Source organism: Leopardus geoffroyi, chromosome B2 (assembly GCF_018350155.1).
Source record: "Leopardus geoffroyi isolate Oge1 chromosome B2, O.geoffroyi_Oge1_pat1.0, whole genome shotgun sequence".
Taxonomy (NCBI): domain Eukaryota; kingdom Metazoa; phylum Chordata; class Mammalia; order Carnivora; family Felidae; genus Leopardus; species Leopardus geoffroyi.
Window position 1 is genome coordinate 37,910,868 of NC_059332.1, and position 15,454 is coordinate 37,926,321.

Below are 15,454 nucleotides of genomic sequence, written 5' to 3' on the forward strand. Positions count from 1 at the left end.
GGAAGAGGGGCAGAGGTGGACAATGGACAGGGCAGAAAGGGGTCAGGATCACACTGTGGAAAGATGGGGGTATCCAGGACCCTCTGCAGAGGCCCAGTCGCCCAGCCTGCTGCCTCGACCACTCAGGAGGGTGGCATAATGTGAAGGCTTGGGGCTCCTGAGGGAGAGGACTCCTCCAGTCCCGAAGCTGCTCGAGGACCCCCGGATGCCGCAGCTAAGTTTCTGGACCCTTAGGACCACACCGCAAGTTATTTTTGTTTTCTTCCCTGACCAACCAGGTCAACTCTGACACTGCATTCGATTCTCATGTTGACATTCCTTCCGGAGACAGAACAAACCAGCCATCAGAATTAACTACCTCTTTCCTAATAAGGATTAATAAGTGGTAGTAATAACAAGCCTCCTGGGTTGCCAATCAGAGTGCTGCGCATTTAGCGTGATCGGCCTGCAGGCACGGGGCATCCCTGGGGAAGTGATGAGGTCAAGTTTCTTTCGGAACCCGAGGAGCAGAGGACCGCCCACCAGGCCTGCAGTGAGTCCATGGACAGCAGCCTCTCTGGAGCTCAGGTGGAAACTGCCTGCTGGACTCTCACGCTCTCGCCCCAGCAGCTGCTCAATGGCACTGGTGCATTTATCTGCATGGAATGATAGTGTCAGAGGGACCTCGGCGCATCTTATAGATGAGATGAGGAGATCCCCAAGGGGGAGCTGCCTTGCTTGCTCAAGGTCCTGCTGATTGGAAGAAGTACAAGGAGGATTTCTCTCAGACATCCTTTGTGAAAGTCTACACCGAAGGGACTCCTTGCAGGTGACCAGCGGTCTCATCTGATGCACACCTCTGAAATTACGGGGTGCAGCTTCAGGGTTAAGGGTGTCTTGGCAGGCACATCCAGGGATCATCTTCAATTGGAACACCTAAGGAAAAGGAATATCCAGGGATGCCAAGGCCCTACTACTGGAAGGGGGGCATGATTCTTATAGTGGTTCCCCCAAGAAGATTCTAGGAAGCCCTGCCCAGTGGCTGATTCTTAGACTTCTTCCACGGTGGGCACTCTCTCACAGAAGCTGGGAGGTAAAGGCTGGTGGCAGGGGGACAAATGGACAAGCAATACAGAGAGGCAGCCTTGGCTGATGGAGAGCAAGGGAGAAGGGGAAAGCAGCCTAGACAGGAAGGCAAAAAGAAAAAAAGAGGGAGAAGGGGAATGTAGGGTGGGGATACAGGTGGGCAGGGAGAGAAAGTAGAAGAAAGGGATGGAGAAGAATGCAGTGCAGGAGTGAAGCAGAGAGGGGAGAGGAGGTGGGGAGAGAGCAGGGGGGAGGGAGGTGGGAAGAACGGAGCCTGGAGTTCAGGATTACTGGGTAATCTTCGTGTTGCCAACCACAGAGTTAAACAACCCCTTTCCCCTTCTGTGCCTGCTAGTTAAACGAGGGGTTGAATTCAGGGTTTCTCGACAGAAATGGTGAAGGCCGACGGCAGGGAGTTCTGGTTTTCCAGTCAGAGGTTGGCTTTGTGAGCAAGTGTACATTTGCCTTTTGAAAATCCTGGCCCCTTGGGCAGATCAGGCCGTGGGCACACAAAGAGGGGAGAGCCCAAGGAGGAGGACCTGGCATTTCGCAGAACCTAAAGAAAGCACGGTTGAATGAAATAGCACAGCATATGGGCTGGAAACTGCTGCCTCCTGCCAGTGCCCCCCAAGGGCAGTCATTGATGTGAGGAGTGAGCAGGGTGGCTGGACACCGACAGGTCTGGGTTCCAATCCTGCCTTATCACTGACTAGCTGGGCGACCCTGAGCAAGTGAACTGAGCTCTCAGAGCCCGGGTGTTCTCATATGTAAAATGGGGACAATGATAGTATGTATGTGGCACATTTGCTCAGTGCCTGGCCTACAGGGTTCCTGGAAACGACAGGGTATTATTCCTGTGAGAGAAGAAAGCTAATGCTGTCTCCTCAGAGAACTTAAGGACATCAACGACTAATCCTGCACTGCTGGAGGTTTGCAGAGAATGTCTGAGGAACCATGACCCGGGCACAGGGTCTCCTCCCCACCTCACCCCTGCTAAAGCCTGTGAGCTCTTTTCTGTCAGCATTAGAAAGCATGTGGCAGTGATTTCCTTGTCAAAGGTGGAGCCCCCAGACCGCTCCCTTTCCAGTCAATAACAAGGACCTTTCCTCTCACCTATTGGAAACTTTCTGCCTACAATTTTTGGTATCTGAACTGCAGTGTGGGAGGGAATTTAGGGGTGCCAACCACTCACAGTTGAGGTGTCTTAGCAAATTCTGTTCAGGATATTTGGTTGTTTCTGCTGAGGTTTAGAGGTCAAACCAGAGCACTGGCTGCCACCAGAGATGACAGGGCCTGATATTCCAAGGCCTACCTGGGCCATCTCCCCAAAGACCCTCCTGTGAGCAGTCATCAAAGGGGCCTGGGGTAGAGTTCTGCTAACAAGATTTTGAGAAAAGCTTCCATGGGTGACTTTTACTTTGAAATTCAGAGTTGTGAATTTCATTTGGCAGGCATGGTCTATTTCTACTGTATAGCCCTTGGAGTGTGTGTATTGGGCCTTCTCACACACACACACACACACACACACACACACACACACTTCATTGTCTTTGAAACAAAAGAAAACTTAGAGATGGAGCTTCCTACTTGCTAGGCAGGGTATTTCTACCAGTAAGGAACTATGCAAGAGATCTAGAAAAGAGGCTGGGGAAATAACAAGGGGTTCTGAGCCTCATCAGTGGGACGAGAGCTTGGTGTTGTGTGGGATACATGACAGACTCAGGACTGAGCCAGAGCATGAACCAGGGAAATCCCTGTCCTCTTGGATGGGCCAATGTTTTTCAAACATGCTCTGTGGAATCCAGAAGTTTCAGGAGAAGGAGACAGCTATACAGGGGTTGCAAACTCAAGTGCTCCAGAGTTTGGCAGGTACCCAAGTGAATGCAGAGAGGGCCAGTATAGGACGCTAATGCTAAGCTGTCTGTGTTGCTGTAGAGCAAGTCTATCTATGCTGCCTTTTTAAAGGATATTAAATTAATGGGCAGGATTTTGGAGAAGTTTTGGGTTTACAGAGAATTGAGCAGATGGTGCAGACTTCCCATATATCCCCCCTCTCCCATCTTGTAGTTTCCTGTATTATTAACGTCTTGTATGAGTGTTGGACATCTGTTACAACTGATGAACCAATATAGATACAATGTTATTAACTCAAGTCCGCAGTTTGTTTACCAGGGGGTTCACTCTTTCTGTTGTACAGTTCTACAGATTTTAACAAATGCATAATATCATATTCCCATATGTTTTGCTGCCTTAAAAATCTCTAGTGTTCCCCCATTCATCCTTTCCACCTCTCCCCTCTCACCCTGACAATTACTAGTTTTTTTTTTTTACTGTCTCCACAGTTTTGCCCTTTCCAGAATGTCACGTTGGAATTGCACATTAGGTAGCCTTTTCAGATTGCTTCTTTCACTTAGTAATGCACGTTTAAGTTCCCTTTATGTGGTTTCCTGGCTCAATAGCCATGAAGTAATGTAATAATGTGTGTCAACCATACTTGAAAACAACAACAAAAGAATAGTTTTAGGCTTACAGAAAATCTGCAAAGATAGTACAAAGAGTTACCATGTACCTCACACCCACTTGCCCTTATTATACAATCTTACACTGGTATGGTACATTTGTCACAACTAGTGAAACAATGCTGATACTTATCATACTAATGAAATAATGCTGATAATTATCATTAATTAAAGTTCATACTTTATTTGCATTTTCTTAATTTTTACCTAGTGTGTTTTTTTGGACCTAGGATCCCATCCAGGCTAGCATATTACATTTTGCTGTCATGCCTCCTTAGGCTCCCCTTGCCTGTGACAGTTTCTTACATTTTTCTTGTTTTCGATGACCTTGACAGTTTTGAGTTTTGAGTTTTGAGGACTGGTTGGGTATTCTGCAGCATGTCCCCCAGTCGAGACTTACATGATGTTTTCCTCATGACTGGACTGGGACGATGGGATTTCGAGAGGACCACAGAGGTAAAATGCCATTCTCATAACATCATATTAAGGGTAATGTCTGGCATAACGCCCCTCCCACCCCAGTCAAATAGAGTGAAAGCTCTATTTCACATTTTCCAACCTAAGAGCTCAGCTCCTATTCAATGCCAGTCACAGGACTGCTCCTTGGTGGCAGAGGCCGACACCCCACGCAAGCTGCCCTGGCCTCTGTCCTGACAGCAGATCTCTCTGGGGGACAGAGGATGGCCGAGGCACGCGTCACTGGCTCTACCCCCTGAGTTGTGTGGTTGCAAAGAGATAATAACGTGGGTGGCATGAGAAGGAGGCTGCCTTCAGAAGGTGGTGTGGGGGGAAGTGGAGTCCCTGCTGGATCATGCCGGCATTCAGGGAAACTGGCTCCTGGTTGTCCTCACGTGCAGGCCATCCTCCTGGGAGGCCACCCACATCTCTCCTGAATCTGTGCGAGGACAGTCTTTTAGCAGAGCTCCTCTGTATCCTGACTGGCCTACCACCAATATCCCCCTCCTTTCCAGTCCCCCCCCCCACTCTCTCCCAAACTCTCCCTTCCACCTACTTCCAACCCCTTCTTCCTACTCAGGGGGCAGGACCAGGGCTCGTACAATGAAAGCGCTTGTCTCTTGTCACCATGGCAGTAGGTCTGCTGGCTGCCAGGTCAGGGGAAAAGGACTGAGGAGGTGTGCTCAACAGGCTTTGGTCACACACTCCCGGAACCACTGGCTTGAGTATCTGCAGCTAATGTAACAGTACGAGTGATTCACCATGGCGAATCAGGCAGCCTCTAGAGACCCCTACGCAGGGGAGAAAGAACAGGTTGAGGAGAGGCAGGGAAACTTTTCTTCAGCCTCACTCCTTACCTTTGGTTACAGAGAAGCTGAGACCTTTCACGCTGGGACTCAGGTGTCTGGGGAAAGGGCTTCATGTGATTGAGGGAATTCACTGCTGGAGAATTTACCTGTTGGCCCAAGGAGTTTCATAGCATTAGCTTGAATCTGATGACATGGGAAAATGTCTTTGATGTATTTCTTAAGGTGAAAAAGCTAGTTCTATAAGTTTCTATATACAACATGTGCGGGGGAAACAATCTAGACATTGTGATCACTATACTGATGGGCATCAAAATATTATCTCTGGGTGGCAGGATTATGGGTAATGTCTGATTTATTCTTTGTCCTTTTCTGTGCTAAGCCTTCCACTTTGAGCCTGTATTATTTACTTGTAGTCAGGAAAAAGTGTTTAACATGCAATCTGACAATTCTCCAGAAGTCCTCTCTGGTTTTGCTTCCCCTTGTCCCAAAGAGATGCTCGCAGAGGCAGGAGAAATCCACTGAGCACCTCCTGTAGAGGAACGGCTCCACCATGGTGCCCTGGCAACCTTGCATGTCTCCACACGGGGCTGGAGAGCAAGGCCTCAACTGCGGCTTCTCTGAATCTTGGCAGAATGCCCCGTGATTCTCCCAGAACCTGACAGCATAGCAGGCTCACGAGCAGCTGCTACAAGGCTATTTCCCACTTGCCTTCCTATCTCCCTGGGGGGTGGTCATGGGACCGTTTCTCATCACCTCCCATGTTCTGATGAGGTTTAAGGCTTTCTGCCTTGCTCCACTCAGCGTACATCTGCAGGCTATAAAACTGCCTAACGGCAGCATAGAATTAACTCCTCAGCAACAGGGTGCCCCATCAGCCCTACTGCAGTCATCTGGTCCATTGTGTTTCAGTGACACCCTGTGGGGCAGAGGATACACTGAGCTGACATCTTTGGCTACTCTGGCTTTTGCTGCCTATGTGAACAAAATACGCTGTCTGAATCCATCAGCCTTGCCCGGACACTTCCTGAGTCACACGGGATCACCCTCACCATCCGTTCAGTGGCTAACCTCCCTTGGGCACCAGTGGCTGATGGCCTCGCCACGAAGGGGTCTCAACTGGAGAACAGACAGGACCCAGGGGTGCTGCGAACGTGGATGGGAATCAATGACCTTTTTTACTTTTCCTAACTTCTACCTGAAATCTAGCATGTCTTTCAATGATACAATGTAGGCAACAAACCATAGTAGTATACATAACGTCAGTGACTTCATCACCGGTTAGAAATCACAAGATATTTTCATATCATATTACACTGTGGCAGAAATACTGAAATACTGTGTTCACCACTACTTTGAAATTATGTTAAATATTAATAAATGTACCTTATTAATACATTCGTAAAGTGGTATACATGTTTTTATACCATAACTTTGCTTTGAAAATATTTTAACAACTTTATTTCAGTCTTACTGGTTTTCTTTGTCATCTTGTATATTAAGTTTTATCCAAACATTCTTCTCTATTGTCTGGTAATATGGCTACTTGGCTGTGTGTCTTTGACCAAATAACTTCTTAGGCTCTCAGATTCCTTGTCCTTGAAATGAAGGGGTCAGCTGTTAGATGATCTCCGAGAGACCCGCCAGCCGCCTCCGTTACACCAGAGCTGAGGACTTACAGGAGGACAACTGGAACTGGGCGTTTGTATTAACGCTTCTTAACTTGTTATCTTGGCCTTCATAATATTATAGGGAGCTTCCAGGAATCTGTCTAGCAAATATGCAAACATTTATCTACAAACAGGCTTCCAGTGCAAAACTAGACACAACCTAAACACTACACGATCAAAGATTAAGTGGATTAAAATAAATTCATATGATGGAACAGTGACAGCCATTAGAATGATGTAGAACAAGAACATGGGAGAGCATCATGCTGTGCCGTGAAGTCCCAGAACAAAAGGTGTTTGTGATACTTGAAGACCAGTATGATTCTATTTTTATAAAAACATACGGAGGGGCGCCTTGGTGGCTCAGTCTGTTAAGCGTCTGACTCTTGATTTCAGCTCAGGTCATGATCTCATGGTTCGTGGGATCCAGCCCTGCGTTGGGCTCTGTGCTGACAGCATGGAGCCTGCTTGGGATTCTCTCTTTCTCTCTCTCTCTCTCTCTCTCTCTCTCTCTCTCTGCCCCCTCCTGGACTCAAGGTAAATAAATTAACTTAAAAAAAAACCATATGGAAATATATGCATAGGAGAAAGAAGTAATATAATCCAACATGATAATATTGGTTATCCTTAAATGGTGGGGTTATGGTGATTTTTATCTCTTTGTGTTTTTCTCTATTTTCCAAAATTTCTGTAACTTCCACATAAATTATAGAAATATATGTTTACATATACACATGCATGTATAAACACATACATACATACAATAAAACCTTGGATTGAGAGTAAATTGTTCTGCTAGGGTTCCACAAGCCTAGCAAACATTTCTAATAAATTTTAACTTGACAAGCGGTGTCTTGCAATACATGTAGCACGTAGGCCGAATGTCACATGATCACAACTGAACCAGTGGTTCTTGAAATTTGCTTTGATATATGAGTGCTTTTGGATTACAAGCATGTTTCCAGAATGAATTTTGCTCGCAAACCAAGGCTTTCCTGCATATGACTGTAATAAAAAACAGCCAACGCTGTCAATATGGTGTCGCGGGGGAACATTACACAAAGTGACAGTGGCAGGTCCACCGGTTTGGGCTCACTTTCCATGGCCCACCTTTCTATGTGGCAGGCACCGGGGCACAGGGACAGTGGGCCCCTGACCATGTGCACTCCTCCTTACTAAGATGAGCACCGGTCTCCTGAGCCAAGGCTGAGAGCACGTGGGCCTGCCTCCGACAGCCCCTCCCCAGCGGCCCTAACATTCCCCAGGCCACAGGAGTGGGGCAGGCTCTGGGGCGGTGGGGCGGCGGGGGGGGGGGGGGCGCTGCTAATACCTGCAGGCTGGTGGCTTCCTCGGCCCACCAGGCTTCAAACTCCTTCTGCAACTTCACCTTGGCTTTGTCCATGAGCAGCTGCAAGTGCTCGATCTCCACCTTCAGGGCCTTCAGGCGTGTGAACATCATTTTATACCTACAGTGGAATCAGGGAAGAGCCTTGACAGTCACTGGCGGGAGGAAGGGCCGCCCACGGAGTGTTGCTGCAGGGCCTGAGCCTGAGGATCTGGCGGTGCCGCTCTGGTGCCAGGAGCCGGGACCCAGAGGAGCCCACGGAGGCCGGGGCCCAGGGCCAGGGCTTGAGTCCATCAGAGAGAAGCACAGCCAGGTGTTTTTGTCCAGCGGGCCCACGGGCTCTGTGTATGAGATGAATACCCCCTCCTTCCAGAAGGATATCTACCATTACTGAGCACTTACTAAGGGGCAGGCATTCCTCTAGGCACTCGACATATAAACTCATTCAGACCTCGTCTTGGTCCCATGAAGAAGATGCTCCACTTTACAGATTTGGAACCTGAGGCAAGGAGAGGTTACATAGCTTGCTCTGTGGCAGGGGGCTAATAAACAGAGGGGCCAGGATTTGAATCCAGGCCATCTGGCTCTGGAAACCACAGTCTCAACCACCACACTCTTGCGCTGGTTCACCTTCACGTTGAAGTGCGAAAGTTACAATACATTCGTCACTGCATATATAAGTTTGGGGCATTCGACAACGAATCAGAAGTTGTCCAACAGGAAATAGCCCAACTGCCAACACATTTTGGCTCCCGAGATGACCCTGAGGCAGGAAATGTGGACCAAGGGGGCAACACAGAGTGGAGTAAAGCCACCAGGAGAATGGGTTGGGAAGAAACTGGGAAAAATAAACAGAGTGAGGGAGAAAGAGGATAACCCAGGGGCAAATCCACACTGGCAGGTGTGGGAGGGCAGCACAAGGCTTTCGGGAGGGAGGATGCTGGCAGGACACACAGTGCAGTCATGAGGAGTAGTCTGGGGGCTCAGAGTGGGGCTTTGTCCTCCCCAAGTCTCGGGTGGCAGGGATGTGTCGGGGGTGGGGAGGCCAGAGTGACCGCGTTTGCTCAGGGTACCTGCCCAGCTAGCCCAGGGGTGGCATGTCATAATGACACCATAGGCTCCTCGAGGGCTGGGAAGGTGCCTTGTTTGCTCTCTCCAGGGCCTCCCCATGGCAGGGAGGAGAGAGCAAACATTTGTCGAACGTGTAAATGAATGCATGCACGAACTACAACGTTGGACTGGAGTGTTGCATGACATTCTGTGGCCATGCTAAGTATCAGTGACGGCCACGCATCTGTTTATGCTGGAGGTTCCTTCCTCTGTTAGTGAGATCATTTTGGTACCCTAAATGGCTGCAAGAGGGTGTGATGTTCTCAGGACGCCCCGCAGATAAGGAGCCTCAGAAGGAAAGAGGGGTAGATCGGCCTGTGGAAGACCTCCGTGGTCATACTTCCTGACTCCCCTAGATGGCAGCAGCAGATAAGACTAGTGAGCTGCATGCAGTCTGGGACCTCAGGCTGGTCAAGATGCCAAGTCAACCTCTCTACTGGCTCCAGGGCCCAGCTAGGCTTTCTGCTCCCGATTCCAACCTCATCCTGCCTGTGGTTTCTGCATCCCACATCTGTCTGCTCAAAGGCAGCACTCCCTCCAGCTATTTGAGGACTCAACTACTGGACCCACTTCCCAGAGCAGCTCCAGACCTGGGCTGGGGAGTAGCCACTCTGCCTGGCCCCGGGCGGCACATGGGTCGTCCCCGAGAGCTTTAGGAGGCTGGGGTCAGGGTGTGTGGGGGTGAAAAAGTGGGTACCTTATCTTTTCTTCCTCCAGTTGTGATCGAAGCTTTTCTTCCAGCAAGTCTGGCATAGAAGGCATGGCTACGTTTTCTGAGATGCCTGTGGAAGAGAGATGCCAATGGGTTACTCCAACAAGGAAGAAATGTAAAAGGAGGAGTGTGATATTTAGGGCAGAGGACAAAGTAAAGTGCATCTCAAGGTGAAAGTACCTCTGTGAGTACTTTCTGGGGCCTTTGGATGGGAGTCTGCTGCAGCCCCCTCCTTTCAATGGCAATATCTGCTTGGCGAAAGCCTCGGAGGAGAGGTTTCCATGACTATTTCGGCTGTCCCTCCCACAGTCCAACATCTGTCACTGGAAGACAATTGGGCCTTACATTGCTACTAATCCCTTTACTGTTGAGTTCACTTGTTTCCTCTTGAATCCCCAGGGAAGATGCAAAATAGCATTTTCCCATCCTCTGCTAGAGAGCCCCTCAGAAACCAAGAAGGCATCACTAAACTGTCTCACATCTGTCACATCTGTCTTCACACCAATTGAGGTGCTGAGGATCTCATAGCCTCAAATCATGTCCCCTGTGTTGGATTTCCCTCCAAAGCCGAGGTTCCCAAGCCTGATTCGCCCAAGCAGTGCTGATATGCAGCCAGAGCTGAGAACAGGCTCGGATGCCCTGCCCACGAGCCGGGGCAACAGGACCCGACCAAGGCCTTGGTGACGGTTGTGTTCCTATGCATGCCGACCACTGCTACAGAGTTGCCCGCTCTGGCTAGTGTGCTCCTCTGGAGCCCGGCCTCTTCTAGCCTGGTGGGTGGGGTCTGTTCACCCTCCCAGGGGTCTCTGCGGCTGCTCTGTACTTCCTAGCCTCACGGAAGGTGTCTTGGAAGTCGGACCGCTCTGCTTCCTACTCTACGTAGGGGAGAATCTATTTTGGGCTGGGTGCTTTCTGGACATGATCAGACTGAATCCTTCTAATTTTTTTTAAATGTTTATTTTTGAGAGACAGAGAGAGACAGAGTGCGAGCGGGAGAGGGGCAGAGAGAGAGAGAGAGAGAGAGAAAAAGACTCACACACAGAGTCGGAAGCAGGCTCCAGGCTCTGAGCTGTCAGCACAGAGCCCGACGCGGGGCTCGAAACCACGAACCGTGAGATCATGACCCCGAGCCAAAGTCAGACGCTCAATCGACTGAGCCATCCAGGCGCTCCAGACTGAATCCTTCTAGTACTCATTTGAAGCATTATTGCTTCCATTTTGCAGAGAGAAGGGCACAGAGGTTCAAAGAGGTTGACTTGGCCAGGCTAACTTCAGGAACCTGGATCCAAACCCGATTTTGTTTGTTTGGAAGGGCCGTGGATTCAGAAATTCCTCCTGTTAACATCTCTGACAGATGGTCATCTGCTTTCTGCCCAAATACTTCCGGTGCTGGGGAGCTCACCGCTTTGCACGGTAACCCATTTCATTGTGCGCAGCTCTGTTTCCTCTTACTTTGAGCTGAGACCTGCCCCTCTAACTTCTTTTTCCCCCTACTTTGGATCTTTGGAGCAGCATAGCATGTCTCCCTTCTTAATTTGATGGTTCTTTAGAGATTTTAACAACAGCAACAACAACAACATTACGTAAAAACCATGTATCGGGAGCTTTATTCACAGGCGGACTCTGCCCAGTTCCCTCACCTAAGGACTCAGTGACACGGTTGCTTTCTAACTATTCTTAAGGATCACAGTCTAAATCTGGACATAATCCTCTAGATAGGTCTGAAAGGGACATGGTACAGAATGGCCCTCCAAGCTGTTAAAAATGTACATTCTATATTTCTATAGCAGGTAAATTACTAACAGTGACCGTTTATCGAATGCCTGCTTTATGCTAAGTGCTGCCAAGTTCTCTCCGGCACTGGGCTGGTGCCCTGCTCACCTTATTATGAATTCTCAACATAACCAGGAGGGTCTTACCGTCTCATTTCAGTTAGATTCTGAGGCTCAGAGAGGGCTGTGAGTAACCCAAAGTCACACAGCTACTAAGAAGCAGAGATGGGATCTGAACTCAAATTTTTCTGGTTCTCAAGAGCTGAATGCTTACATCAGGCAGCCTCCCCAGCACCGTTTTTGTTCTTCAGCAGCTCTGTCATTGTCATGGCCATGTCAGTTTGTCACCGGCCTCTATTAAGCTTGTGGTTAAAGACTCATATTTTTTGTGAGTAGTTGTCAAAACACCTCCTATTTCAGTGTGACTGTCCTTTTGATCCTAAATGCAACACTTCCCATCTATTGGGGGTTTAGCCTTCTGAAAGGTCCTCATTCCGCCGTGCCTTTATTCTTTCCCTTTTGGCTGCCTTTTATGTCACTATCTAACTCCTTGATAAATATGCTAAGCAGATCAGGAGTCTGTCCTTTATCTTCCAGGCACCTGATACTCCCTCTCCCTTGTGTCAGGTGACAACGGTCTCTTGTAAACCCACCGGACAAGTGTCCTACTCCATCACCTAAACACAGGAGACGCAGATACCATTAGGCTCGCCAACTGAAGACGACCTATCACCCCTGCTGGTGAAGTGCCCTCCAGCCCTGAGGAGCTGGCTGCCCGTTCGCGCGTTGGCCACGCTCCCCCAGGCAGAGGCCTGGAAGAGCCTGGAGGGCGGGGATTGGTCCCTCTGTTCTTTGTATCTCCCCTGTGCTTTTTTTAGGCTCCGCCTGTAGCATACACTCAATGCCATACGTGTGTACCAGCCCTTGCCCTCTGAAAAACGTCAGATGTGATCAACTGAAGATAGTATCTTCCCATCACACTGTTAACGGTAGGACTTGAAATGGACAGAATGTTTTGTCATCTCGTAACAGCTTCAGAAATGAGCAAATATATCTTCCAGCCTGTCGAAAAAGAAGAGCTGTGAATCTTCTTCCTCCTTTCAACACTTTTTGGCTCCACACCAAGGAAACCCCTGAGAAAATCCGTGAAGACCCTCCTCTATAGTGGCGGCCTGGGCAGCCTTCAGCCGCACTCCGTGAGAGGTCTCTGGAGGCGGGTGAAGGCAGGGCTACTGGATCCACCCAGGGGCGTCTCACCCAGCCCGGTGGAGGCCAAGAGGACTTGGTCTCCCATATAAAGGCTATGGCTGCCCTGGCATGAATGCAGGGCCCATCTGCAGGAGAGGGCTCTCGCCTCGCACCGTTGCTGGCTGTTTTTTCCCTGGGCATCTTGCAGACTCCCGTGGCAGATCAGTGGCAGGTGCCCTGGAGGTGTGTGGGTGTCCGGGAGCCTGGGGCAAGGAGACCATTACTCTGAAAGCAGCTGACAGACACAAAGATGGGAGACGATGTCAGCTACCGTTTGCGGGGCAAGCACTTGGTTCTATTCTCTGTGCTGCTTCATTTATTTCTGTCATTCTAGCTAGCAGATATTATCACCTGTGTTTTTCAGACAAGGAGACCAAGGCTTGTGTGACCAGGTAGCTTGCACAATGCCATAAAGCTACCAGATAGAAAAGGCAGCTTCGAATCCATGGCCGGTCATTCATTCGCTGATGGAACAAATGAGATTTCCCCATTCAAGGGGCAGTCTTCTGGGGAAGGTGGACATTAAACCAACCCAAAATTGAGTTGATATAATGCCAGGGGCTGAAGGGCACCTTGAGGAGAGAAAGCTGGATAAAGAGGTGGAGGGCTGCTATGTTAGGTAGAGTGGCCGGGAAGCTGTCTCTGAGGAGGCAGCAGAGACCTGAATGAAGGGAGGGAACGAGCATGCAGAAATCAGGACAGAGAGTACAGCGGTGAGTGCCAAGGGCCTGAGGTACATCTGCAGGGTACTTCTGAGGAAGAGCGAGAAGGCCAGTGTGTCTGGCCAAGTTGGTAAGGCAGAGTGGTGGGAACTGAGGCCAGATGGTGTAGGACCTGTGGGCCACGCTAAGGACCTTAGCTTTGAGAGAGACAGAGCCTGGAGCCTTTCGAGGAGAGAAATAGCTTGATCTATTCCTTTGATAGCTAAGTTCAGCAGTGTTTTGCTGATCGAGACAAAGCTGTTCCCAACTAAAGAATGGTTCATGTGAGTTGGCGCCAGGATGCTGTAAGCCTATTGAAAGGATGTGGGAAAGAAAGCTGGGGCAAGGGACCCCAGGGCAGCCAGAATGAGGGCACAACATATCCCCAAGACACAAACTGTCCACATTGCCATGGCAACCAGTGGGCTCTTGCCAAAGGTGATGCCTGCTTAGTGAAATGCATTGTAACCCCACCAGGAGACAGCCCCTGGCTGCTTCTGATGCTTCCTGAGGTTGGGCTTATCAGTCTTCCCCGAAGAGAAAGGGGTGCTGGGAACTGAAAGCAAAGGGAACAAAAGCGGCTGAACAAGAACAGAGGAAGAGGGAGTAACTGAAGGCCATTCGGGCTTTGTAGGTCTCTGTGCCCGCTGGGACTGTGGCCAGGGACAGAGCCTCCAGTCACCTGACAGGAGGCCCAGGGGGCCCTCCTTTCAAGCACAGGATTCTGGCTGTGACAGGAGCACAGGGGGTCACAGCCCGGAGTGGCCTCTGAGGTGACACTGTGAATTGGCTCGAGCAGCCGGTTCCAAAGCAATACAAAGGCGAGAAAGAAGGGTTTTATTCCAGCAGCCGTAGATCTGAATGTCACACGAGCAGGAAGCCCTGAGTGGTCAGATAGTATCTGAAACTTCAAACGGGGTACCCACAGTCCCAGGGTGACCCTACCTCTGAAGTGGCAGTGTGTTCAGGGGTTAGCAGTCCCAGGGCAAGAGGGGCCCTTGCTGGGAAGGCTGGCCTCCTGTGGGCCCCTCCTGCCTGGCAGGATTTGGGGGCACTGAAAAGATCATTGTAACTCCTCTTCCTGCTTCCCTATACCCTCCTCTCAAACACACACACACACACACACACACACACACACACCCCAAAACTCCTATTTGTTATTCAGTGTCTGAAATGCTCAGACTCTCATTTCTTTGGTTCAGTGACTCTCTACTGGGTGTGCACACAAGGAGCCAGCCGGTCAAAGCACAGAGGCAACCGGGCCCTGCTCTAGACTGACTTAGAATTTTCCAGTAGGTTCCTTGGTAACTCTGATCTGCTCAGCCCTTGTTAAGAAACACTGCTCAAGATTTTGAGCCCAGGTTCAATACAAGTACTCCATGCAGGAGTTACAAGGAATGAAGACTCTGCAGAGGTTTGGATAGGATGGTATATGGGGCTAGCGTGTCCCTTTGCCCCCGTCTACCTTCCAGACTTTTGGGAGCCATAGTGGGGAAAGGGTTTGCAGCAAGGAAAACACACTCTTTGTAGGGCTGGGGCTGCCTGAACTTGGCCCTTGTAGGAGGTAGGCAAAATCTGAGTAAAGATAACTACCACCAGGCTGCTCCATGGATCAGGGATTTCCTGTGCCTTATCTTATATAATCTTCACAACCCCCCACTACAGATGGGGGAAACTGAGCTCTGCCAGGGGAACAAATCTGCCCAGGATCACACTGTTAGTAAGCAGAGCTGGGGTCAGGACTCAGCTCTGTCTCACTTCAAAGCTGGCGCTTTTTTCCTCTGGAAGTGAGTCTGATAATGAAGGAAGCCATGGGGTAGATCATTGAAGTCGGTATTGACTTGTCCTTGGTATTTGAAGGCACTGCCCTTTTCCATGAATGCCTTTCAGATCTGGGGCCGGGGCCGAGAGAAAGCCTAAGCTGCTCCTCGAGTGCTGGCCTGTGAAGACTGCCCTTTACTAACCGAAACCATGGCCTGCAGCCTGTTCCCACTTGGTATTTGCAGCTTGCCTGCTGGCTTGTGAGGAGTTGTCGTTACCCACCGGAGTC

General features: G+C 49.8%; 1 protein-coding gene across 3 annotated transcripts in view; it reads right to left on the bottom strand.

Moving 5' to 3' along the window:
- Positions 1-15,454, bottom strand: part of KIF6 (kinesin family member 6) — a 392,154-nt gene that overhangs the window by 13,628 nt on the left and 363,072 nt on the right. For all 3 annotated transcript variants that reach the window (XM_045498079.1, XM_045498078.1, XM_045498080.1), the window contains 3 exons: positions 9,669-9,753; positions 7,847-7,982; positions 4,898-4,995 (listed from right to left, as the gene is read on the bottom strand). In XM_045498079.1, coding sequence (XP_045354035.1) covers positions 4,898-4,995; positions 7,847-7,982; positions 9,669-9,753 — 319 coding nt within the window. The remainder of the gene's footprint in view (positions 1-4,897; positions 4,996-7,846; positions 7,983-9,668; positions 9,754-15,454) is intronic.